Genomic DNA, 26,129 nt, shown 5'->3' on the forward strand with positions numbered 1-26,129 from the left:
GCATGACTGAGCTTGACTCCTGCTGCTCAGGCACTGTCTGTGCTGTGGTCTCTTATCACCTGGGTTTTGCAGTTGCAGTCTTACAGCAAACCCCTGTTGCTCCAAAATTGGTGAAAGTCTGGAACCATCCTAAAATGTCAAACAGGCCGAGGGGTTGAGAGGGGAACTGCTCTCGGACACCTTCTCTCTAACAAGGGAAGCCAAGAGGAACTGAACCTCTCTGTCCCTTGCTGTCCTTTCCAGCACTGTGCTGCAGAGGAGGGGCACCTCCTCCTTAGCCCAAAGTCGCGTTTCTGGATTTTATGTAACAAAGTGACAAACCTGAGACAAAAGCAGGCCCCCAGAGCTACCCAAGCAGCCGAACATGACCTGAATAAAGCTGAGGGGTGGTTCTTGCCTCTGGCTGGGGGTGCCAGGCGGGCCCAGCCCCCAGGGGAGCTCTGCGCATCGGGCTGTGGATCTGTGGGGACCACTTACAGCTCCCTTTACCCCTGCCCAGGCGGGCACAGGGGTGTTCTGGGGTGGGGCAGTGGGCCCCTGGGCTTGGCTTGTGCTGCTGCCTTCAGTTCTGCTCAGCACCACCTCGCTGCTGTGTGCAGTGGTGGGCTCCCTCCTCCAGCTGGCTTTTCTAAGGAATTGAGCATTCTGTGCCTGCACTAGTCCTGCATCCTTATAGGCCCTGCTGCAGGAACATGCATTCAGCTGGAGCAGCAGCCTGAGGGCTTTTCCTGAGCCTGCTGGAGTCGCTGGGGGGAGCTGGAGTCCAGGCACCCACACGCACGCAAAAAGGCCCGTTGTTGAAGTTGGGTTTTGAACTTCCTCACCCCTCTGCTGTTGTTCAGTGTGGGTTTAGTGCAGCTGCTTTCTCCCCAATCTTACTGCCTCTTCCCCTGCCTCTTTTCTCTTTCTGACCTGTCCTCTCTGGGGCTGTAAGACCACACAACCTGCCCCTTGTTACATTTGGGGTGAGGGGGAAGGCTTGAATGGCCCAGGGCCCCCAGGTGCCCAGCCCTGCAGCACCGAGGTTACTGTGCCCGTGCCCATGTTTGCCCCCTGCTGGCACAAAGGGGGGCGGTGCTTGGCCCTGCTGTGCTTTTAGAGCTGAAAGGGGCAGTTGTTGGATGCCATCCAGGTGTCTGTGTGTCTTGTCTGTTCCTCTACTCTTGCTGTTGGAATACAATTATTTGTAGACTCAGGTTTCTTTTGGTGAGTCCTCCTTAAAATCAGAAACTCTTTCCCTTTCCCGTGAGGTTCTTGCAGCATCAACACGTTCACAGGAGGGATGGTGGATACCAGCTTTGCAAACTGCCTGAAGTTTTCCCTTGAGAGGTGACACACCTCTCCTTTGACCCTAAAAATGGGTCACTTAAGCAGCAACTCGCTTTTCACCACTTGTGGTGCGAGACAGGGAAGTGACAGGACCTGGAAAGGTTAAGAAAATGTTGGGATGGCTGAAGCGAACCTTCCCCCTCCCTGCTGGTGCAGTACTTCTGTGACCAACAAAATAGGAAGAGCTGTTTGGTGACCGTTTGCCTGTAAAACTCCTGTGTTCTCTGACTGGGTTTGCAGGTGAGCAGAGAGGGTAACAAGTGCCCCTGCTCTGCAGCTGCGATGGGCCGCAGCTCTTCTCAGAAGTCTGGGGGGTACCTGTTTAATTTTCATAAATCCCAAAAGCCTGAAAAAGGTCAGGCCATGGGCTCAGTTTGTGACCAACTGCTGGCTGCAGCACCTCCCCTCCCTGGGCCTGGCCCCTGCCCCGGGGTACAGTGAAACTGCCACCCCCCTCCTGCCTCCGGGCCCACCTCAGCACCGACAAACCTCTGCTAAATAAGGCTCCCCCCTGAACAAACCAGGCCCGGGCAGGGCTGGAGCTATGTAACAGCGGCTCTGACCAACAGCTTTTCTTTAATCATGCTGTGAAGGCCCTAAATGTGCTAAAGCAAGAAAAAAAAAAGGTGTTATAAACCCCTGAGGGAGCTGTTGGAGGCGGCTGTTGTTTGTGAACAGAGTTGGAAGTGGTGCAAACTGAACTGATGGAGGGGAGCAACTGTTAAAAGCAGCTTTAATAAAATTTGTAGTGATTCAGAAAAACAAAGATCTTACCCCACTTTTGGTAGCAGGTTAAGCCAAAGTGCCTTTTAGGGAGAGATGCTACTTGAAGCCAAGGATGTATTTCAGGACTTTGTATCTAAAAATACAGTAACATCACACCACCATCGCCATCTCACCACAGCCTCTCCCAGGGGAGAGGGCTGAACAGAAAACAGTAAAGATATTCTCTACAGACTGCACTCCCCAAGAAGAAGTATATTACAGTAGTTTCTTAGAGAATACAATCCCCAGGAAGAAAAAAAAAAAAACCAATAATAAAATATATTACATAAAGTATTCTCACATATTAAGTTTTGCATTTTGAAAGTAGGACAGAACATCCCATTGCAAAGAAAAAAAAAAAAAGAAAGGCAAACTGTACACATCTGTTCCCTCCTTAGCTGCGGAGGGTGGCCAGTCGTGACTGCATCGCTTCAATGTCCTCCTCCTCGTCCACAGCAGCGGCCGCTCCCATGGGTTCAGGCTCCGGAAGAGCGTCTGTGACTTTACTGGGGGCTTTACCCAAGGCCCCTGCAAACAACGACAATGCACAGGCTCGTTAGCGGCTCTAGGTCTTCATTTAATAATGAGCAGCTTTCAGGTACGTCTAAAATAATTCAGCCTTCTGGTAGAGGTCATGCACAAGAACAGTTTGACTCGATCGGCCTGGGGCTTGTGGCTGATGGGTTGGGGTTTGGGTTTGGGCTTTTTCTTGTTTGTTTTGTGGGTCTTCCCCCCCCCCCAACAGCTCAAGACACTAATGGCCTTTCACAGCCAGGAACCACACCGCAGCCGAAGACTCGAGGCAAGGCAGCTGAGTGTTTCCTGGCTTCATTAATAACAGCAGATCTAGTCAATCCTATAAATTTCACCTCGTTAAGAGGATCCCCTGCACGGACCAACACAGATCTGTTAAAGCCTCAGTGACCCAACTGCACAGCCATCAGCTGACACACATTATTTCTGCTTTCCCGGCCTTCTCAGCCAGTATTCCCCGAGAAACCAGTTTGGCAGAGCGCTCTGCCTACGAGCAAGGGCAAAGACACCGCTGGGAGCGCCCAGCTCAGTCAGCCCAGACCCAGCCTTCAACTGCTGCGTCGTATTGAGCAGAGCGGGGGCAAGGCACCGACTCACCAGCTGTGATTTCAAACAGGATTTTGTCTATTTCCATCTCAGCTTCTTCTTCCATTTCCTCCTGATCCTCCAGGCTTTCAAAGGTGTCCTCCAGCATTTCCTCTATGATACCAGCCTAGCAGAAGACAAAAAGGCAGCACGTGATGCCCTTGGAAACAGCAGAGCAAGAGGACGCACTTTTGACATCGTTTCTCTACCCAGGCATTTAACAACCGGTTGCTCCTGCTCAGGCTTTCCGGGTCAAGGCTCTCCTCTCGCACGGGCTGGCCAACGCGCCTGCCCGCACTCTGAGCACGTGTCTGTACAGCTGGTGCACAGGAAGAGCGGAAGAAAACGGAGGATTAAATATCCACGTTCCCACTTCGAAACCCTCAAGCTATTATTCCTTGTCGTTGCATGTCTAAACCCCCGCAACCCAGCTGGCTCCAAACATGTGAAATACAACTGTAAACTTCAGTCACGGAGCATCAACTGGGTAACAGGCTGTAAAAATCAGCGTTTGACATCGGTTCCCTTTTTTCTGTCTGCGTTTTGGAAACCCTCCTCTGCAGGGCCCGCCACGCAGATACGGCCGAATCGTTCTGGTGCACAACGGTAAAATTATTAAGAAATAAACTGATTTGAACTAAACAGCCTGTAGGGTGGTAAGAAGGGAAAAACCAAACCAATTTTGGTAGTTGAAAAGATAATAGCCATGACAGAGAATCAGTATACTTTAACATCAGAGCACTCCCATCACAGGGAGACGCAAGCTCGATGCTTTAAACCCAGCATCAGACTGGCCATCTTGCCTAAGATGGGACTTCCAGCTTCCCACTCCACAACAGGCTGCGGCGGGTCTTTCTTAACGAACATTTTCACCCCTGAAAGCAGGAGATTCTCCCCCAGAACAGCAGCTCAGCGCCACAGGCAGGCACTGGGCACAGGCACACACCCTGCCGTGAGCTCGCTCTCCCCCAGCCCTCGGGACCAGGATGACCCAGCCGCAGCCGCCCTGCACAGGGACTGATCTTCCTCCGTCCATCCTCAACCAGAGCAGCTTTTTTCAGCTCCAGGCTTTACACCAGACGTGCTGCAGGTATCACTGACTCGGGGTTTTCCCCACATCCAGTAACTTCCCAGAAAGTCCCCAGCTGTCAACGTGCTGCTTCCATTTCTGCCTGCCAGAGCTCATCCAAGCCCTCTGACAAAGGAGACACCTAAGCAGTCACACAGCACCCCGGCAGGCTGAACGTCCGCCTCTTGTTCACCCAAGTCTTACCGATGTTCTAGATCTTACCTTCATCATCTCTTTGGACAACTCCCTCATCGTTGCTTGGATTTCAGGAATTTTTACTAGATTTTGCATAGCTTTCATGACTTCTGTGCTCTTCTGCAGTGAACCTGCTACCCTCAGGACAGCTGTGGAGGAGAGGCACAGAAAAGTTTGAGTGACCCTTGCACCACTGAAAGCAAAAGAATTATATCCCCCCTCCACAGAGAGAGGTTGGTTTGTATTTAGGCAGTTTAATTCAAAAAAAAAAAAAAAAAAAAAAAAGTGGACATCCCGCTTCTTCATTCTTGTCTACCTCCCTGGAAAAGCTCAACTCTGACCCACACCAGTAAAAAGTAAGTTTCCAGCAAAGATACTGGTCCTGTATGAGCACCTGGAGCAATGCAGGCTGCCTGCAGGGAGACTTCAACCCACTTGCACTCCAGTTCATAAAGAGATCCCCGAGGAGCTGTGCTCCTCACCAGCCAGAGGCCTTGCTGAGGGTTTCACCAGCAGAGCCACAGTCCAGCTCCACGTCTGACTGCTGACCAAACCAGCTACCTTCTGCCCCACACTGGGTAGTGGAAGCTAACTCTGGCAGAAGGTCTAGTTTGATGTTTCACATCAAACAGTAAGCTAGAAGATTAATACTGAAGCAGATAAGCTAGAAATAAGTGTAGTTTAAACTGAACTTAACCATACTCTTTCCAGAGGCTGTTCTCATAATGCAGTTTATAAGCTCTTCTCATATATGCTGATACATCGAGACCAAAATGTAGTAATTAAGGGCACTCCGAGGTTCTTTAACTGTGCCATCGAACTCTGCAGCCTCCTAGTCATGGAGAACTTACCTGTTCGTATAGAAAACGGTCACTCCTTAACGAAGCAAAATGAAGGTACAGCACACATTATTTTTCATTTTAATACTTCATTTCTTTAAGAACATTACAAGCATAACGGTAACAAGCTAACAGAAATCCTGCCTTTAGCAGTTATTTCCCAAGAAGCCCCAGACTGAACTCTAGATTCCTTCCTATGGCTCGGGTAAGCGTATCGCAACACTCCCAGTAAGATGAGGATGCTGGTAGCGGTAACGAGGCTGCTTTGAGTCTTTCCTTTTAAAGGACACCTCAAGCTGCAAGGATGGGCCCTGCTTGTGTTTCCTGAATGAGGTACATGGGAGCCACCTTCGACCCAGCATGACATTGCACTTAAGGTTCATGTGGCGACTCCGGCTTTATCACTCGCCCGGTGTTAAAACTCCACCAGCAGCTCAGCTGGGTGACACTGGGCTGGGCGGCGTCCCTGGACACTTCAGCAGCGTGGTAACCTCCACGTCCTTCCCTGACTTTAATGCTTCTGCTCTGCTCTTGTGTACAGGCTCAAATGCTCTGAGGTATGGAAAATCCTGCAGGGAGCCCATTACAACAGATTTCTGATGTGGATAAGGAAGGAGGGAAACACGCTGGTACTGAGGCAACACCAAGGACCAGGCAGGGTTTGCAGAGCGCCGGGTATTAAGCCACAGGACAAATGAATTCCTCCACATCAATGAAATCAAACACTGCCTCCCCATCTCCATTTAGGGCTTGGTAAGTGTCCCAAGACTCTCACCTGAGAAACAACGATTTACAAGATGAGGGGAATTCCTCTGAAGGAAATAAACCTCACGTCACAGATCCTGTCAGTATCAGGCTCCACAAGGATACAGGGATATTAGGCACGTGTTCAAACTGGTGAGGAACGCACACTAAAAACGTGCCCCAGATTACTGGAAGAGAGTTCTGTTTCAGAGCAGGTGACTCCTGTCACTGCAACCCTCAGGCTCTGAGGACGGGGGGTTAGATTATCTGTTGAGCAGCTAATCAGAGCAACCAGGGAGAGCCAGTGAGGATCTAGGGAACCACAAGGGGTAAGAACTCCAGGAAGCAAACTGGGAGCTCCCTGCCTACTCCAGAGCCCAGGGTGGGAAACCCACCTAGACAGGGCAGTGGGGGAACCGGCTCCAGAACACCCTGCAGACTGACAGGGGTTACGGCCCACAGGGATACAGGACTCATTACAGGGTGTGAGGGAAAAGAGCATGTTTGGACTCAGGAAAAAAACTTATTATGGCTTTTAGGGGATTGCAGGAATGTGCCTGAACATGAGAAACTTACTGTGGGGTGTTTAGGGGAATGACCAAAGGTAAGAGAACAGGAGGGATCCAGGGGGACCCAGGAACACACAAACCTCGGGGGCCTGTAGGACAGGTACCAGCAGCTCAGGCAGAGGAGGAGCTCTGGGGCCAGTCACCAGATGGTTGGCCAGCTTAGGCTGAGCGTCTGAGAGCAGCTGCCAGAACAACCCACGTACCGTGTGCGTGTACACACACGTGTTCTACTGGTGGACCTCGGTCCCAACAGCTGAAGAGCGAGACCAGGATGGAGCTGCCAGCGCTGCGCGAAAGCTGCCTGTGGGTGCTGGTGAAGGCACTGCTGTGAGGGTGTGTGGGTGCCTCCTGGGAACGGGTGCTCAGCCTGGCTGGATGCAGGGACGTGGAACTGCAGCAGCCTCGCACCTCTGGGCCTGCTACAGGAGGAATTTCCCTGGGTCCCGAAGCCCACCGCCATCAGCAGGACTGCTTCCAAATTCAAACTCTGCCTGCATTTGACCTTGGTTCTGAAAATGGAAACCCAGACCTCACCTCTAAAGCTAGAAGTGCGCAGAAGTTGTTCTTACCAAGCTGGTTCTTCATCCCCATGAGAACAGAGTTCATGTGAGCTTTGGATGCATAGAGTTTGCCTACAGCCTTTCGAGAGCGGATCAGCTCCTTTGCCAAGATCACACACACGTCCTTCTGACCCTTTTTGGCAGCATCCTTTATCGACCGCTTCACCTTCTCCTCTTCTCTCTGGATATCTGGAGTACAGAAAAAAAACAGAGCAAATAGTGACAAGCTGCTAAGGATTTGGAAGAGAAACCAGTCGTTTGTTGGGGTGTATTTTCAATTCAAAGAATTGTTTCTGCTTGATTTCAGATTCTCTCTATTACTCAAAGACCTCGTTCTAGGCTGATTTACATGTTAGCTGATTAATGCAACTAAATATTAATAGGAAAATGCTCATGACTAAACATCCAGCTCTGTAATTTCCTTTGCAGTTAAGAGTACTGTAAAGGACTGTCCAGAAATATCACCGTGTGAAGCTGAGCTGACTAAGATGAGTTCTTAAGAAGCAGAAAAGGCCCAGTAAGAAGAAAGCACTCCGAGATGACTACTTAAGTTATGACTTCAGAATAACTTCCTGATGATTTAACTGGCCTGATTTTTTATATATATATATACACACACATATATATATATGTGCGTGTGTGCATATACATGCACAGTTTAAGGCTAATGTATCGATTTCCTGCTCACAAGATTAACTCTTCTGTGTTCATCACCAGATTGTTCCTTCCTGGTGAAGTGAGGCTAAGTTGTCACAAGGAGTTTAAAAACAGACAGGCACTTTACTAGCAAAAATACTTACCCCTCAGACTACACTCAAAGCTTAACCCCTACGCCCAGCTTCAAGTGAATTTGAGGGTTGTTGTAGGCAAAACTGTCGTCACTGTTTCTAAACACCCAAATTGTGTTTTTCTGAAAAAAAATATATTCAGAAAGATTGTAGAAGGCTGATCCCACAGAGGCTAGAATGTTTTAGATATACACCGCCCTACAAAAAAACCCAAACCAACACAACCCAAACCCATAACCACTGACACAGGGAATTTATAACGGTGTGTCCACAACTTTAAGTTACTTAGAACCACAGATTCGTTAATTGCTGCCAAAAAAAAAGTCTCCACCCTTGCAGACACACTTCATTATTTCCCCCATCAGGCACAACTCATTGAGCCCCAGCTGGATACCCAACCAAGTCTACACTTGTAATTAAGGAGTTAAGGTCTGGAGTTTCTGTTGCTCATGCTTTAAACACACACGCCTTGGGTGTCTGTATGAATTGGCACATTCGAATTGTAAGCTGGCTGGTGCCAAAGCTATTGAAAAATTTATCAGCAAAACCAGTACGCTGGTAAATCGTTAGATACAACTTAAAACAGCCTGTTCAAACTCTCCTGGTATTGAGCTTCATTCAACAGCTTTTCATAAGAGCATGCTGGAGCACGAACACCGAACTGAGCCTGTGCTAAAGCATCAAATAGTTGGATCTGAAATATTATACACTGAATAGGCTTCCTTAAACAACACAGGTTTCTCTAGCAAGCCTGATGTGACTGTTCATCTGTCTGCCTTGTCAGACAACGCTGGCTGCATACAGCTGAAGCCACGTACATCAAAAAAGGCTTAGAGTAAGAAACACAGGAACAAGCAGGGGCTGTGTCAACCCCATTCCTTTTCCAGGCTCACCAATAAATCAGCCACTGATGAAATACGGATCTAAGAGTCTGCAAAAAAATTATCCTAAAGTAAATAAAGAATTCAGATAGGCTCACCTTCCTGCAAAGAGCTGAAGGAAATGACCACAAGAACAATAATTTCTAGCAAAGGCTTTGTTCAAATGTTTTTTGTTTGAGTCGTCTTGATCTATACCAGACAGAAGTTACACGCAGGCAAGAATCAGAAGTTGCCCTTTAATGAAAGCAAAGGCATCAACGCACACTTGTTGGCACGGGCTGACTTGGGAGACTTCGACACAGCTCCTCACATGGGAGTTAATGACACCCCGTACTCGAGATGAGTCATTCTCTCAGCATCATTCAGTGGCGTCTTTGTCCTAAAGGCTTGGCAGAAATCTGTAGGATTGTAACCAGAAAAACGTACTCCTTGCTGCTTCCCCACTATTATTTGCAGAAACATCACCAGCTCGAAGGCATTGGTATGTCAGACACAGGAGTGAGCAGAGTCCCAGTACATCAGAACAGGTAAGTAAGCAGCTGAAGGGCTACAGCCAAAACCAGAGCGCCCCAGGAGTACTCCAGCAGCACTGAGGAACTGCGACATTCCCGTTGTCAGGCTAAAACCAACCACAGGTATTGTGGCACTACATCCAAACTGGCGCAGGGCGGCCCCCAGCACTCGAGCGAAGGCTTTCGCTTGCATGAGGAACCGCTGAACGCGAGACCAGTGGCACAAATACACAAGAACAGCCAGCTCTGCTTTGAAGGTCAACGCCAGCTATGTGCCTCTGAGCCAGTCACCACACCCCTCCTTCTGCAGCACTACCCAGCCCAAGAGGCACCAAGTCGCCCCAAGCACCAAGTTACTGTATTACTCCAACTGTATTCACTCAATAAATTCAGTTCCGAAGTCACAAGGATACCTTTTCACTTCTTCAAACCTGCCAAGCCCTCCAAAGCAACCTACCCCAAACAGAAATCACTGCAGCAAGAGTCCAACGACAGATGGTTTGAAGCAGCGTGCAGCTACAGCAGCCGCTGCGCTGACTGGGCGAGCCAAGCGTTTGAGCGATCCCAGCTCGCTCAGCTCATCCCAGGCGGATCCGAGCGTTGGTGTTATCAGAACACACCTAACACAGCCCTCCCCAGGGATCAGGGCAGGTCCCAGCTCAGCAGCCTTACCCAAAGACGGCAGCAATGTCCTGTGTCTCAACTGAAATGATAAAAGCATGGCGGAACCCAACTACAGCGGGTAATTTTGAGGAGAAAACAAACAAATGACAAACCACCTTTAGCGGCACACGGTTGTCATCTTCCAGCAGCAGCCTGCTAGCCCGGTAGGTTTCCAGCAGAACCACGTACTTCCCCAGCTGACACTTGGCAAGATGGGAAATCCTAGCACAGTGTGGGCGTTACAAAGATATTCGGTACTTTATTTCAATGGGAACTACCAGTATAGCAGATGGGGGGTGGTTAGTCTAAGCTCATACACACCTAACTGTATTTCCTTGAATCTAGCACTCTGAAATACATATACAGGTGTGTTTAGAGCTGTTACAATATCCAGATTTACATACCCATCAAAATATCAGAGTACCACACAACCCAGTATCTACAGAGGCCATTAGGAGCATTACGGCATGCATCAACAGGAGAGAAAAATCAAAATTTCAAGAAACTATCAATAGTGAACACAGGGGTAGTTTGCTCATAATTAATAGCGAAACACCCACTAAGAACAGTCTTTTTTTTTTTTCCTCTTGTCTTCTGTTTGTAATTTTCCCAAGCTGACAGCCAGCTACTTCTGGCGTGCCTACCTACTGTCTAGGACGTGCACTTCCCAGCACGGAACTTTCTATGTGTGGCATTATACACCTCACCGATACCATCATTAAATCAACGTGGGTGAAACACTGGATAATGAGCCTAATTCATCTTATCAAATGGGATTTAAGAGCATTAGGTCTCACCAGAAACATACAATATTCAGGTTCTTTTGAAAATTTTACTTTGAGAACTTCACAGCGACATCATTTTGTAACACAGACTAAGTCTGGCCCCAGGACCATATTCATCTTCCTTCATTCCAGATGTGGTAAAGTACCCCAGGTTATTAGATTTCACAGCCTCCTCCAATTAAAGCAAAACTGCCTCAACTTGAAGGCAGACAGGGAAAGAAAAAGCAACCAAAAAAAATGAGACGTAAGCACAAACCTCTGATCTGTCTATCAATCACTCTCATTTCTTTCCTTATCTTCAAGGACCATTCATTGACCTTAAAAAGAGAAAGTGAGAGTTACTTGAAATTCCAACATTAAAACTACGCTTTTATACTTACTTTTAACTTAACCACCCAATATCAAAAGAAGCACTTCAAAATTCGCAAGCTTTAAGTTACGAGCGATGTTTAAATATTTCATTATTCAAATGAAAAAAAAATTGCAGAGATGCCACCAATTACTGCACCCCTCTGAACACCGAGACGAGGAGTTGAGGAGGACAGGACTTGTGAATCAGAGACACTCGCTGCCTGGGTACCTCCCACATCATGGTCACGTCGCTGAGCGATGGGAACTTGCCACGGGGGATTTCAGCATCAGGTTGAACCTTTGGCACGGGATGACAGCTCCCAGAGTGCTACTACCCGTGTCAGTCAGAGGGAACCCCAGGAGGTCTCCAAGCCAACCTCCCACCCAAAGCAGGACCAAGTTCACACAGGTCACTTGGGGCCTCGTCCATTGAGCTTTGACGTTGTCCGAGGGGCAGCGACTTCGCAGGTGCTCGGGGCATCTGTTCCAGCACCGAATCACTCCTGTGGTGAAGACCTTTCCTCACAGCCAACGCAAAATTCTCCTCCAGCCACCCATGGCTGCAGCCCCTTTCCTGCCACTGGGCACACCTGAAAAGTATCTGGCTCCCTCTCTGCTACAACCCCGTTAGAGGCAGTGAAAGGCTTTCCACCCTGGCCCCTTCACCTTCCCTTCTCCTAGCTAAAACCAGCCCATTTCTCTCAGCTGCTTCTCCTGTGTCAGGGGCTCCAGTCCTCCACCACCTTGGTGGCTCTTCGCCGCACTTTCCCCAGTTTGTCGATACCCTTCTTGCACTGGGTGCCCAAACGGGGCCACGATTTTGCAGATGTGGCCTTAGTAATGCCAAATACAGCAGAGTAATGAACAACCACTTGCCTCAGCATGATGACTACAGCTTGCTAACGCAGCCCGGTTGGCCTCATCGCTGCAAAGCTGCACTAACTCACATTTGTTATCCACGGGAAGCTCGGGTCCCTTCCTGCAGAGCTGCTGCCCAGCCAGCTCCAGGCTGCACGTCCCTGCCTGCAGGGATGGCTGTCCCACATGCCAAACCTTGCGTTCCTCAACACCGTGAGGTTCCTGCTGGCCCATTCCTCCCGCTTGCTCAGGTCCCTCTACACGGCAGCTCTGCCCTTCCCCTGCCTTCGGTGGGGTTCAAACACAGCCGCCCCCTCTGCAGCTTCCCCCCAGGTCCCACCAAGACCTCTCTGTTCCAGCACTCCTGCTCCCCCAACACAGAGCGCTGAGCACCACTCGCCCCGACCACCTCTCCAGGAAAGCGGACACATCGGAGAGGCAGCAGCTGCCAGACATCCATCCTGCTGAGAACTGGAAGCACTTGTGGCAAATGGAGCAGCAGAGAGGGGCTGTACAACACCAGAACCAAGCACTGGGAGATGATAACACCAGCAGACGAACAGAGCGGAAGCAAGACAGATTCTTAGACTTTTACCAGTCTCAAAAGAAATGCTCTCAGTCACGGTGACAAGCCCATGTTTTGAGTACAGACACAACCACCACCAGAGTTGCCCAAGCACAAAACTTGCTGCAAAAAACCCCAAACCTAAAAGCCCTGCCGAGCTCTGTGCGTACATTACGGGCGTGCAGAAGTTTTGAAGGATTTCAGAAAGCTCCTGAACCTTTACTTGAATCCTATTTTACTACAGGGGAAAAAAATCCAAACAACTCAACTCTTGCAGGACTGACTGCAGCCTCCCCTCTTGTTCTTCAGAACAGAGCAGGAACTGTCACGTAGATTCATTCCTCACCCTAAGAAGCAGCTAAGAAGGTCTCTTTTCTGAGTGTGCCAACACTAGGGGGAGAAAAGTGGAAGAGATGGAGGTAAAACATGACCGAACTCCGGCTGCCCAACTGTGATGTCTCAAATGTAACATCTTCCAGAGATTTGCCCTCCAACTGGTATTCGAGAACAAACCAGCACACGTATTAAGCCTTCAAGCACAATCAGCCACTGTCCAATGAACTACGGCAGGATGCACAGATTCCGCCTCTGTGATGCCCAACCCAGCACAGACACCATTAAACCACGACTGACCGTACGTTGTCCTCAGTCCCTGCTAACTCTGACAGCAGAAAACCCTGCGATAGCTCATCCCCAGCACTGCCCAGGAACGAGCTGCTTCACAGGACTGTCCGCAAAGGGAGAGCTGGCTGCTTCTGCATTCCCTGGTCTTCCCAATGCTCAGCGCCTGTTTTGTGCGTCAGGGGAGGAGGAAATCCCATTGCCTCTCATCTGGATAACCACAGGCTTCCCATTAACGGGCGACATGGCAACACTTCGAGGAGCAAAGCAGCTGTAGCGCCCAGCGCATGCAGGGATACAGCTACGGATCGTGACACAATGCAAGGCAGAGGCAGCAGTGCTGGGAACAGGAGTACTTGGCCAGCTAAACAAGGCTGATCCCCCTGAGCACAGCTCCGTGCCGATGAAGCTGTTCTGCTTCCCCTTCTGCCCTAAACAAAAACATCATCCTCACAGCACTGCATCACACTGGAGAGTCAGCCAGCGAGACACTGAGCCGAGATAAACCGCTTGGGCTACACTGGAGGAAAAAAAACGCTTTTTAAGCTCAAACAAGCCAGACGTGGCATTAAATGTATAGCAGCCCCCGAGCTCCAGACAGGTGGAAATGCACCACTAGCTCCTCACAAGGACCAAAGAGGTTTGCCTTGTACCATTCAGAAATAAATTCTCTCCCACCAACAGAGAGCGAACACACAAATGAACCCAGGGTGAATCACTGCCATCACAGAACTCTCAACCTCCTTCCATCACCAGCCACCTCCTGCAGTGCTCGGGTTGCTTTCTGCAGCCCTGCTCACGGACAGTATCTTGTGTGCGGCTGCTCGCAAGACACGAGGTAAGTGGTGCTGTTTCCTCATCACCTAGTAAGCAGAAATAACTACTTCTTCCTTCTAAAGTGGCAGTTAAATACTCAAGGAAAGAAATTTCATGATACTCATGTGTTTCTCAATATCCCTGTTAGAGCCTGTGAAGTCATCATGCCAGCCTGCAATCCAAGAGCGTGCTCAGGGCAGCAAGAGGACCCACGTCATTCCTCCCTACGGCTCAGACACGCCTGTTTTCTAGCGCCTTCGCAGGCTTTTCTGCAAACAGCTCGAAGATGGCCCACAGACACGCTGTGTTCCTGGGAAACGCGACAAGCTTGTCGGTGAAGGAAGGTGAAAGAGGGGCCATCAGATACGGAACAACAACTCCTCAGCGCAGTTTAACCACATCGAGCGGGTTAAACAGTTGCCTGCTGCTTCACCCCAACACTGAGAGCAGCAGTCTCCAAATCCCAGCTCTTTCTGTGGGATCTTCCAACAGGGCTTGTAAATGGAGGGAACTACAACCAACCTGCATGGTGCTCTGACACAGGCAGAGGCGTAAGCACACTGTCAAAGGTACCTCCCTCACTCAATAAGCAACAACTACAACCTGCTCCCCTGGGCCTCAGCTCCTACAAAGCAGCAGAGAACATCTGTGACACTGCAGCTCTTCTAAGCCTTCAGCTCTGCTGCCTGTCACCTTCTACCTGCGGTTTTTTTAGCACCTCTAATGTATTTGATCTTTCCCCCCACCAAATAGCAGATTTTTTTTAATTAACGCATTAGTAGGGGTTTATGACAGGCAACAGTGGAATCCATCAGCATCTTGATTATTTCATTTCACTGTAACATTAGAAATCTGGGGGCAGAAGCAAGGCTTACGCAGTTCGGCTGCAGACTCAAAAAAACCAAACCAACCCACGCCCCAATATTTCAGCTACTCACATTTTTAAGACTGTCTCTGCAACAGGAACCAGAAGCCCCTAACAAAGCCGCAGAGACAGAAGCTACAGAAGACAACTAACAGCAAGCTAAAAATCCAGGAGCCTCTGACTAAGCCTCCCAAACCCGTGCGAAACATCACTCCTTCGGCTAATGCTTCCGTGGCCCTGAAAAGAGCCCGCCCCCCCGAGTCTCTCTGCACACCCCCCCGGGTGCAGGAGCGCTCTGACAGCGGACCGAGCGCGGGAAGAAGCTGCAGCATTTCAGAAGAAATGAGGTAACCGACAGCGGGTGCCCCCAGCCCGTTCGGGCACGGACTACAAGGGCTCCTCACCTGCTACCGGGGCCCAGCCGCCGCAGCGGCCCCCCGGGACAGAGCTCACAGGGTACCCCGCCCGCTCCAAACCCTCCTCCTCCCCCTTCAGTCGCGGGTCGGGTGTAGCCAGGCCAGGCCCCCGGCACGGCGGTGCCTCGCCCAGGCCGCTCCGCGGCCCCCGCCCGGCGCCATGGCAACACCGTGCACCTAGGCCGCCACCGCCCCCGAGCCACACGTTCCCGCCGTCTCCCGGCCGCCGCCGCCGGGGCCTCACCAGCTCCTTGGGCGGCTTCTCGGGGGTCTTCCCGAAGAGGCCCATGGCGGCACCCGCCCCGCGCCGCCCGGCCCTTCCGGGTTCCCGTCACCGCCCGCCGTCAGGGACGGGCGATCCACACTGCGCATGCGGCAACGGCCGTGCCCGAGCCCACCCCTTTAGCACGCATGCGCACGGCTCCCTTCCCCTCCCCGTCACCACTGCCCATGCGCCTCCGGTGCGGGAGGGGAGGGGGATGCCTGAGCAGCCCCGCCCCGGCGCGCAGCCGCGTTTCACACGGCCCCGCGGCGCTTCACACGGCCCCGCTGAGGCCCCTCACGCCGCCCCGCCCCCTCACGCCGTCCCGCCCTCACACGGTCCCGCCCGAGCGCCGCCCCGCTGAGGCCCCTCACACCGTCCCGCCCTCACGCCGCCCCGCCCTCACACCGTCCCGCCGAGCCCCCTCACGCCGTCTCGCCCTCACACCGCCCCGCCGAGTCCCCTCACGCCGTCCCGCCCTCACACCGTCCCGCCCTCACACCGTCCCGCCCGAGCGCCGCTCCGCTGAGGCCCCTCACACAGTCCCGCCCGAGCGCCGCCCCGCCGAGCGCCCTCACGCCGTCTCGCCTCACACGTCCCCGCCGAGCCCCCTCACGCAGGCCTCAGCACTGCCCGTGGAACGGGCACCCGGTAGAAAGGGGGTGCGGAGGCGTTACCAGGATCTGGCCCCGGTGCTTACAGTGCCTGGGCACCTTCTGCGACGGTAGGGCGGCGGCACGGCGAAGCGGACCGGCGGTTTACGGTGGGCTGGTGCAGCTCAGAGCCGTAAAAGCAGATGGCAGCGCAGGTTAGGTCGCACAGCTTGCAGGACAGCGCAGTAACTGTATAAAACCAGTCGTGCGAAGGTGACTCGAACCACGTATCTTTCCTTTGCAGCCCAGGGAGGACGCCCAGGAGACGTGAAGAGGAGAAGCAGACGTCGCCTGCCCCATCTTCAGCTGCCAGGGCTCTTTCAGAGATGCCCCACCAAGCAAGGCCTGGCTCATCTCCACCCTCTGCCGTCCTCTCCGCCGCAAAGGCGGGGGCAACCTGGCCAAAATTAACGGACAGCTTGAGGCCACCCTGCTGGGTGCTGCAGGGTCAGCTCCAGCAAGTCACTCCATCTCTTTACGCCCCAATGCACAAGCTGAAACTCAGAGGACTAAAAATAATCACCACTGCACAGGAGAAGTGCAAAAGCTTAGGAGGAAAAAGGTGCTATTCGCTTAATCTAATACCGTACAATTATACTTACCCTTGTTATTTAATTCCCAGAGAAAGACATTTTAGTAACAGTTGCAAAAATGTACAGTTCACCTTTGTCTTTTTTCCTTCCAAAACCTAATGCAGAACAAAGACAGATCTAAATATGCTTTGGAAAGGAAAGCTCTTGTTTTGGAGCGGGTACCAGCAGTGGGAAAGCCAGCAAAACAAAGCAGTAATTGCTGAGACCAAGGCAAAGACCTTCACAGATGATCTAAATCCATCCTCTCCTAATAGCAGCACAAAACACTCATTGCCCTCATTAAACCTACTGAAATAAGTAACCTCACATCAACCGTTGGACATTTTCTGTTTACAGTTGCTTGCCAGCTTTCAGGCACAAGATGTCAGAGATAAATCACTACTTCAAGAATGTTTTGCATCTCAGTTAACGCAACACGCTGTACAAATACCAGCATAACCCAGCCCAGCAAGGCAAAACAAGCGAGCAGCAAAACTGCTGACCTTGTTACAGGCACAGCCTTTGCTCTGTTCTCCGGATTTTAAACTTGTCAACGCGTTGGGTTAGGGCTGTCTGAGATTCTGCACTCCGTACAAAACAATCTGACTTGGATGCTTCTGCTGCTACTGACACGAGCGTTTCATAAAATAAATACATCCAACTGCTTTTTCGTTCCTGCTGGGACTACCAATACACTGCACCAGCTGCTGTAGATTTTGAAACAGATGCAGCGCCAGGAACTGGATCACAACAATTTACATAACCAAGGCTAGCGGACACAAGGGGCCCGAACTTTCAGTCACAGCTATCTACTGGTCATAATTATCTGCTCCTATGGATGCGCCCTCTGCGGCTCTCCAGCTAATTAAGCAGCAGTTTGTGTCATTTATCAAAAGAATGGGACTACTTGAGCAACTGAGGTCGTTAAAGCCAGTCTTCAGCCGAACCAGGTGTGCACAACCGTTTGCAAGTAAGGCCGAACCTGTGCGAGGGAGCGGAGCTGCTCGTGGGGCTGCTCAGGCTTTGCGCAAGGCCAGCTTTCGGCAGCAGCACTCCAGAGGCACACAGCGCCCCGAGGACGCGGCGTTGCTTGAACCGACGGCTCGCGGGGCCTGGCAGAACGCCGAGGTACCAGCGAAAGGCTGTGGTAGACTGTGATACAGCAGCTCGCTTGTGCGCTTCAGTACATCAATGACAGCCGTGTTTCTATTCGCCTAAGTTCTCCTGCGTTTCCCCTTCGGAGAGGGCAAGGCCTCGGCTCAGCGCAGGTTTCAAGAGAGTCCTGAAACAACGTGGATTTCAACCCCAGCTCCTTATGATACGCACGCAGGCGAAGTGTCACGCTGCCGCACAAACGAAATGCTCTTTGCCCTCATTGTGCCTCTCCGCTGCTCTGCTGCGGCTGTAATGACAGACAAAGGGCATGTACTGGCAGGCCTCCACTGGAATAAAAATTACTTTCTGGACCACAGGAGAGTTGGTGATATTATGCCCCTTCTACCTCTCCGCTTCAGTCCTGCAATGGGAAGAAGGAAACGACAGAGGAAGAAGTGCTCACAATTAAAACCAGCTCTTGTGGTAATTACAAGAATATCCTCTTGGGAGGGCACCTGGTGACTGGAGACACGAAACATTTGTTATTAAAGGAAAAAAAAATAGCGCCCAGGTACCCTGGACAGGTAAAACGATGCCAGACAATTTGTGAGCACCGGCCTGCCAGCTCTGTAAAGGCACAGAGAGAGAGATGGATCGTAACTGCAGGAGAGACCCGTATTTACATTTCCTATTCTCATCTTCATTTAATTATCTGCCTTTCAAACCACATGGGCAAGAAATAAAACAATGAGACAATTGAAAACATTTTTCTAGTTAAGCCTTTTCTTCTACTCACTCTCCTCCCCCCCACCTCCTTTTTATTTTTTCCCTCTTTCCAACTAATATTTCCTTTCTGGATTTTCGGCCAGATGATTTCTGAAAGGTACAACCAAAACCACGGTTTCATATCGAAATATAAAGAAAACAGACTCCATTTTTCATGGCATCGAGCAACTATCACTTTTCTCCAAGAAATCAGAAATGACTTCAAAATAGCAGCAGTTGGACTCCGGCAATTTTTACCTTTACAAGCCAGTTTTGCCACTGCATGACCACACTCTTGCTACTTCACGGTGGTTTGAGGCTGTAGAGGGGCTACCCTCACGTCTTCCTAGAGGCCTGCAGATGAGGGTGCTACAGAGACAGCTGGTAGAACAGGGTCTCTGTCTGACAGAGCTATTTGTAACCAACGGCAGAACAACTGGTCAAGCAGAGCAGCACCTCAACGCAGAGGACTTACGAAGGAAGTGATTCCCAGTAAAAGGCCATCACCTTCCGCTTGGCCAGTGGCTAACACTGGAGCGAGGAATTCCTGCACCACTAGGAGATGATTTATTAGTCACAAAAGTTGTGTTATATTTTTATTGTCTTCACAGATAGATCAGACCAGCAAGACATCCGTAACCATACACACAAAATATTTATCAAAACAATTAACGTTACAAATCTCCTTTTAAAATAATTTATTTTACCGATTTCTTTTTAAATGGTACTGTCTTACAACATACATTATTCAACAAAGATGTGCTGAACAGACTGTAAAATAAGAAACACTTAAATTAAGCAATTGTCTCCGATTAGAATTTCAATTTCACCCACGTCCTAACTTGTAAACGTTTGCTGGAATACGCTTCTGTTGCAGGCTTGACTTTTGTGCTTACAAAAACAGCATCAAGTTTCTAGATGTCGGAAAGAAAAAGTTATTGTACGATAAGAACGCGTTCAGTTCAACATACAAGGCAACCAAATGATTCTGTCGTTAACGTTAGCATCATGTATATCTTAGTTCACTGCACTAACATTTAAACTAAAACTTCACATTTTTAAGTGACTAACATTTAAAAGGCAAGCAGTAATATCCTGAAAGCTTACGGAGGACATCAGCACACAGCTAAGATGGGGTATCATTCGACAAAGGCTGCGGATGTGTGTATGGCTGCTTTTTTTTTGTACGAAGCCCACCTGCAGACGGGGCAGCAGTGTCGCCCGCCGGCCAGCCACATCACGATGCAATTCTGGTGGAACACGTGGCCGCACGGCAAGCCCATGAGCAGACAACCGTTTGCAAAATTTTCTAGGCACACCACACACTCTGTACAGTGCAACATCTCGGAGGGCCAGGCTGCCCAGTCTGGCTCCCTGTCACCCGCGGAGCTGTACGAGCCGTAGGATCTCGCTTTCCGTTCGTACGGCTCGTGATGACAATATTTGTTGGCACACGAACAGGTCTCGCCGTCGCAGCGAGGCTCTCCTTCGCTGCGCCCGTGAAACGCGTTTAGCTCATCGTCCTCCGAGCCTTCTCTTTCACTAATGAAGACCTCTTTGTTTTCACTGTCCGAGTCACTTTCACTGTCTGGAAAGGTTTCCTCATCAGAATGGGCGCCAAGGCATTTAAACCTCCACATCGGCAAGTTTTTTATGTAATCGGTTGGTATCAGAGGGTGAAGCCAGAGATCGGGGAAGGCCAACCGCTCCAAGAACAAATCCGGGTCTTCATCCCAATCCGAATCAAAAGGAAAGTGTTGGAAAGAAGCAATAGGATGAAACAAGTAGCTGGTGTACCAGTCCCACAGGCTCGACAGCCACTCCAGGTTATTGGCATTTACTTCATCGGTGTTGTTATTACGTCTTCTTTTCTTCTCGAAGTAATCAATTAGTAAACCATGACCAAGGTAGGTGCTGAGGAAGAGGGCTGGATGTGAAGAGTAGAACATCCAGTCGGCTCTTACCCAAGAAGCCAAAGTAGTTGTGTTAGAGTACCTGAAGAGTTTTAAACTGTACTCATAAAAGCTGTCTAAGTAAGGTAGTTGCAAAAAACCTAACACAGGTAGCCAGGAAATAATTAATAATGAATTATACGTCCCTAAAGTGCTTATAAGAACCACAAAACGCTTTATAGTGGCGCCTTGTGTAATGAACAGGTCCATCCAAGCCATCAGATTAACCAAAACTAAGCTTAAAACAAATAGATCGTTAACTTCTGGTTGCAACGAGCGCAAAAAGGAATCCATGGCACGTAGTGATATAAATTCACCAGTGTTATTTCCATACCTGTAAATCCCCTCAGGAGTCCTAAGTATGTACGACGGTGTCTTGTAGACACCAATTTCTGCCATGTAACTCTTATTGTCCCAGTTTTCCACGTTCACAAAAATAAACTCTACTCTTCCAGTAAACTTTACACTTAGTGCAGAGAAGAACGCCGGAGGCTGGTCGAGGTTGGCAAACAGGTATATTTTCACACGGTACTGGTCACTTTTGTTCCATTCTTCTTTTAAATGTTCGGAGTTGTAAATGGTTTTGATCCGAGAGGCGGCGTGGGCCGTGATCCATTTGAAAATGTGCTCCACTTCGATTTTGCGCCCGCTGTATTCCTTAAGCATTACTTTTCCCTTGGAGGTACTGGTTTGTGGAACCGACATAATGAGGGTGGATTTCAGCCAACCCCTCCTCCTGCAGTATCTACAAAGAAAATGGCAGGTTAGATTACAGAGCGTCATAACCCTGAAGCTGCAGTCCTTGCATGTCTGTGCCCAAAAATGAGACTTGCTGAGCACCGGGGAATCTTTACATAAACCAGTAGGAAATAGAGGCACCCAGTATTCTCTAGCAAAATGTATTTATTCTTACAATGCATGTGTTATCTATGTTATAGAAATGTTGTAGAGATACGTCATCATAAAACAGGAAGAGGAATAGTTAATTTTCACGGGTCATTACAGTAAACAAGGCCATACAGTCATTCACACTTTGTAACTGGATTTGAAAAATAGGCAAGCTGACCCTTCACTATAAAGCTCTAGTGTTAGAAGCAGTTTTTCCTTCGCCTTCCAGCCAAGAAGATAACCACTACAGCCTAACTCTATGTCCCACCGCTTTCCTGAGCTCGCAGGTCACTCTCCCAGCGCCTCCTTCCGTCCCAGCAGCAGTGGGATGAAGTTAACCAGACACTGGTCTGCTCACAGCTGCTTTAATGAGGCCGGCAAGTGTCCACTTCCTACTGGGGCCGTTTTGGAAGGACGCAGACAGGCTAAGAGGTGTGGTGAGAGAGCTCGCCACAAACCAGCGCAGGAGGACGCAGACACACGCTGCCGGATGATCTGCGCTACAAGGATACCTGCACCGTCCGGCAGGCAGAGAGCAGAGATGGGATCAACGCCAAACCCCTGCCTAAAAGAGAAGGCTCTTCAAGGCTGAGCCCTGAGTCATGGTCCAGCCCCCAGTAACTACGAGGCGAGTCTGATGACTCAAAAGATCCCTTCTCTCATGCATCTTTCCAACCAGCCACCCGATTTATCTAGTCCTCCCTTTAGGAAATGTCTGGCAAGCTTCAACAATCAAAACATTACACAGCCAAGAGGCATGCCACCTGTCTCTGAGAGCCCTGCGCGTTGAAATAGGGGCCACCTCCCTCATTCACTGGCCATCTTACCTACATCCTCTCTGGTTTTGGTCTATCAACATGTATTCAGACAATTACAACTCCCCATCTCAGGGTAACATTTTTAGAAGGAGCCACAAGCGATTACCCTACTAATAAAGGTATCCTGACTACTGTAGCGTGCAGCGTTCTTCTGAATTTCAGCTGCAACCTGATGAAAACTATTCAGGAGCGTTTACTCAACAAAACATTTCTCGTATTAGGAAAATATGAATTAATTTAAAACAGAATATTTGATCATAACATTCAAACTAGTTCGGAGCTATGCAAAGAGCAACACTGCCAAATCCTTACGATGTTCAAATACCAGTGTTTTGATTATACAAGATTATTTTGCGTAAGAGCACTGCAAAGTCTAAGAATTTTCTCTTACAATTACCTTTGGGATTTCTGTAAAACATTTAGGACTTCAGCTGTCTAAGACACGTGGATACCCACACATGCCACTGGAATTCTAGACAAAGTTTCCCGTTGTGTGAAGCAAATGCAAATGAACAACAAAATGTTCAAAAAAATACTTCTTTTCAGCAGCACAGAATTATTAACAGCGTCTTTGGCTCTGCTCTTCTTCCTTGTTTGAAATCATACGCAAACAACCGTGAATCTTGCAGGGCACACCGTATGTTGTCAAAGGGTGTGTGCAAGTTTATACAGAAACATACACACATTTGTCAGGGAACAAGATGGGTCAGTAATCCCGACAAGCAGGCGCTGCTTGCAAGCTTCATGCTAACCTGTGCTTCTCCTTTCCAGATGGCAATGTAACAACTCTGCAACTGATATAGTTCTCTTACATGGGCTATATATATTCAGCCGTGCCCTAAGCAAGCACGGTGCTTGTTCCCAAATGCCTGGACTGTAAGGCCAAACTCTTCTATTCATTCCCTTCCATCGCTGTGTTACGTTCTACGTAGCCGAATCATGTATTTCCCACGTGATTTAGGAAGCTGCAGACCTGTGTTTAAGATGCTGTTAAATAATGCAGTGGAGAATTCTGAACAGACTTTAGTAGAGATAAAAACGTGAATAAAGCCACCCTCTGTCACAGCTACTTTTACAACACAGCAAGCCTTGCTGCCAGAGCACTGCTGAGCCTTAAGATATTCTTAGGATTTAGGTAATCTTTTAAGAACATACCTGGGGTCACTGGAACAGTTAAAAGTGCCAGTACGTATGCCAAATCTCGATACTTTCTTCACCATTTTCTCCCAGTGGACCTTACCCACCAGCGGGCTTCTGTCGTTTGCTATGACCTATTGCCAAAAGGAAACAATAATTTAGTATCATGGTAAGTTTGTGTCCTGAAATAAAGAGCGAGTTTCATGAAAACAGAGATCTAGTCACCCTTAATACTGTTTTCTCCTTCTCTTAGAACACAGAGTAGGTATATACAACTGGTAATCACATTAAATGTCTTTGGAGAGTGAAGCTCTGAGAACTGTAGTTTCTGCAGAACGACAAAAGTGCATCATCATTTCAAGTACCCGTTAAGATACTAAAATCAGTGGCAGTTAACAAAAACCTTCGGAAAATAACAAAACTATCATTGACCAGTTCATAGTAGGGGAGAAAGGAAGAGGGTGCAGCAGGTTCCTCTTCTTCACAGTAAAAAAAAAGACCATTATTTTATTACAAATCTTCGTGAAAAGTTACAACATACCAAAGAAGTGTTGTCTCAGAGCAAGTAAAGTGAGTTGGACTGTATATACCTGGTACCAACTACCATGTCTAAGCAGTGGAAACTAGTGATTAAACTCCCAGACAATGCCTAAAAATCTTGACTCCTTCCAGTTTTGCCAGTGACTCACTCTGTAACTTTACGTGACTGTTCCACCAACTCCAGCCGTCCCATCAGCCATTTCAGGACGATCATTCACTGTGATATACCCCAAGGTCTAATTTGTTCTAACCTAGTACACTAAAGTAGTGCCTCAGGTTACCCAGACACGAGCTTTTGCAGACACAAATTACAAAGAATAAGCACTCATCCTCTGACTTATAACTGTACAGGGAAGGAAAACTAAACCAACCAACCAAAAAACCCCAACCCCCCAGCCTGCCTGCAGTTGACAGGTAATTTTGAGTGACATGACTGATCACGCGTTATTCCATGAGCCATTAGGGTTTCTATTTTAGAAATGCCTCACGTGCTTCTGCAGGCTTACTGGCAACCACTTCAAATAATTTTTTTTAATTAAGTTTTGAAACTTCCATTTGTCAGGTATTTGTTTAACCACCATTAAACTTCTCCCAGTCGTTTTCTGACTTAACAAGCCCAGATGCCAGCTCTTCTCTGGAAGTTTGGCTGTCACCATGATTAACAGTTCTCTGTGTGAAGGCTGAGATACAGACCTGGAAAGCACGTCTGGCCTTTGAGACTCAGGGAAAAAAAGAAGAAAAATCTGCTTTGTGGTTAAGTAGCATCCTCTCAGAAACTTCAAATAAGAGAATTCACTAAGCAGAACATTCTACATAGGGAAATGAAGTTAAACTGAAGTTAGGGATTACGCTCCCATTTCACTGAGCCCAAAATGTGTAAATAAAACAGAGGTGATCATCTAGATAAGAATCCTTCGAGTTATTCTCAAAACACACACACCACAGAAAAGCTTTCTTGATTAGCTAAATGTAACCTTCAAGCACCAAGACAATCAGCGGGGGAAATCTGCTGTGTTATTGAGGCTTCTCCACATCACCCAATGTAAGTGAAGCAATCACTTTGGATATTTTAAACTTCTTCCTTTCATGTCCTTCAACTAAGAGATCACGTTCTTAAAGACACCTTAACACCGGTATATCCTCAGAGCTATCGCGGCATGATAAATGCATCCAACGTAGCAAGCAGAGAAATAAAACGTTGGTAACTGGACTACTCGTTGGTACAACTACTCAGAGGTTGGTTTCTTCCAAAATTCTGCGTGCACGTTCTGAAAAAGCCCAGCGCAGCTGTAGAGCGTACGCTAATGTTACGTGCAGGAGGACCCATCCCGCTCAGCTGTTTCTTCTGTCTGATATTACAATATTCACTTTAAGTGTCAAGAGAAGGAGATTTGTTGCAAATACAGTCACCAGTACGTTTTACTGTCATCTGGCTGTTTGTACTGGTGGATTTTGTTAATACCAGTTTAACTCCCCTCCTGTAAAAAAAGTCTCTCCTCTTGGAGCAAGTTATTTATGCTGAAGGCAATGACAGAACTAGGAGGTTGTATTTTGTAACTAGATAGAGAGAACCCTACTATGGTTTTGCACACTGAAGCTTTGTAAAATTTCTTGGGCTTATGCTTTTTTTATGTCATTACTGCTAAAAAAAAACCCAAATAAACATGTCCATTGCAGCTGCTCCTTGCAGACAACACCCACTTACAACACTGGGAGTTCACCACACAGAGGCAAGGGTTTGTATTTTGGAAAGTAGACATCATCCCTGTGGATGAGGGAGTCTGAGAAAATACTGCAGGTTAAGCAATCACAATGTAATTCAGTTTGAATTAAAGAGAACTTGCAAACGCTTGTAACAGATTTTATTTAAGAAGTGTGAATTTTGATAAGCTAAGAAATTTAGCTTAAAAACCTGTGACTGAGGAGACCAGGAATTTGCATGTGGAAGAGGACTGGAAGTTCTTCAAGTCCAAGGTGTTAAAACTATCAGAATTTTATATTTCAAGGGGAAAAATTTGTCAAGTCCTGCACTTCTTCCTAGCAAGCACTGCCAAAAAGATGTTAGAAATAGTTTGAGAGTCTACAAGGAATTAAAAAAAGGTCAAAAGGAAGAGCTAGCAAAGAAAGACATGCAAGA

General features: G+C 48.6%; 2 protein-coding genes across 4 annotated transcripts in view; both read right to left on the reverse strand.

The window, feature by feature from the left end:
• Positions 1-2,372: 2,372 nt before the first annotated feature.
• Positions 2,373-26,129, reverse strand: part of LOC104354055 (charged multivesicular body protein 3) — a 33,584-nt gene continuing 9,827 nt past the window's right edge. Inside the window, exons 1-6 of one of the 3 annotated variants that reach the window (XM_086463976.1) lie at positions 15,555-15,635; positions 11,075-11,135; positions 7,266-7,378; positions 4,505-4,594; positions 3,226-3,340; positions 2,373-2,622 (exon numbers count right to left, since the gene is read on the reverse strand). In XM_086463976.1, coding sequence (XP_086320102.1) covers positions 2,489-2,622; positions 3,226-3,340; positions 4,505-4,594; positions 7,266-7,378; positions 11,075-11,135; positions 15,555-15,599 — 558 coding nt within the window. In that variant the 5' untranslated portion in view covers positions 15,600-15,635 and the 3' untranslated portion in view covers positions 2,373-2,488. Of the gene's footprint in view, positions 2,623-3,225; positions 3,341-4,504; positions 4,627-7,198; positions 7,379-11,074; positions 11,136-15,554; positions 15,636-26,129 lie in introns of those variants that run through there. The other 2 variants (XM_086463975.1, XM_086463974.1) reach the window with 2 other exon arrangements.
• On the reverse strand, positions 19,786-23,566 carry RNF103 (ring finger protein 103). Its single transcript, XM_009958806.2, has 2 exons — positions 23,471-23,566; positions 19,786-21,354 (listed from the first exon to the last, which is right to left on the reverse strand). Exons 1-2 carry the CDS (start codon positions 23,533-23,535, stop codon positions 19,797-19,799), a joined length of 1,623 nt encoding a protein of 540 aa, XP_009957108.2. The 5' UTR covers positions 23,536-23,566; the 3' UTR covers positions 19,786-19,796.

The sequence above is a fragment of the Leptosomus discolor genome, chromosome 4 (assembly GCF_034619465.1).
Source record: "Leptosomus discolor isolate bLepDis1 chromosome 4, bLepDis1.hap2, whole genome shotgun sequence".
Classification (NCBI taxonomy): Eukaryota; Metazoa; Chordata; class Aves; order Leptosomiformes; family Leptosomidae; genus Leptosomus; species Leptosomus discolor.

Bases quoted from the DNA above. Each gene is read 5' to 3' on its own strand.
- RNF103 (XM_009958806.2), bottom strand. From the start codon at position 23,535: ATGGTGAAGAAAGTATCGAGATTTGGCATACGTACTGGCACTTTTAAC. The intron at 21,355-23,470 runs GTATGTTCTTAA...TTTTCTTTGTAG, and splicing joins AACTGTTCCAGTGACCCCAG to ATACTGCAGGAGGAGGGGTT.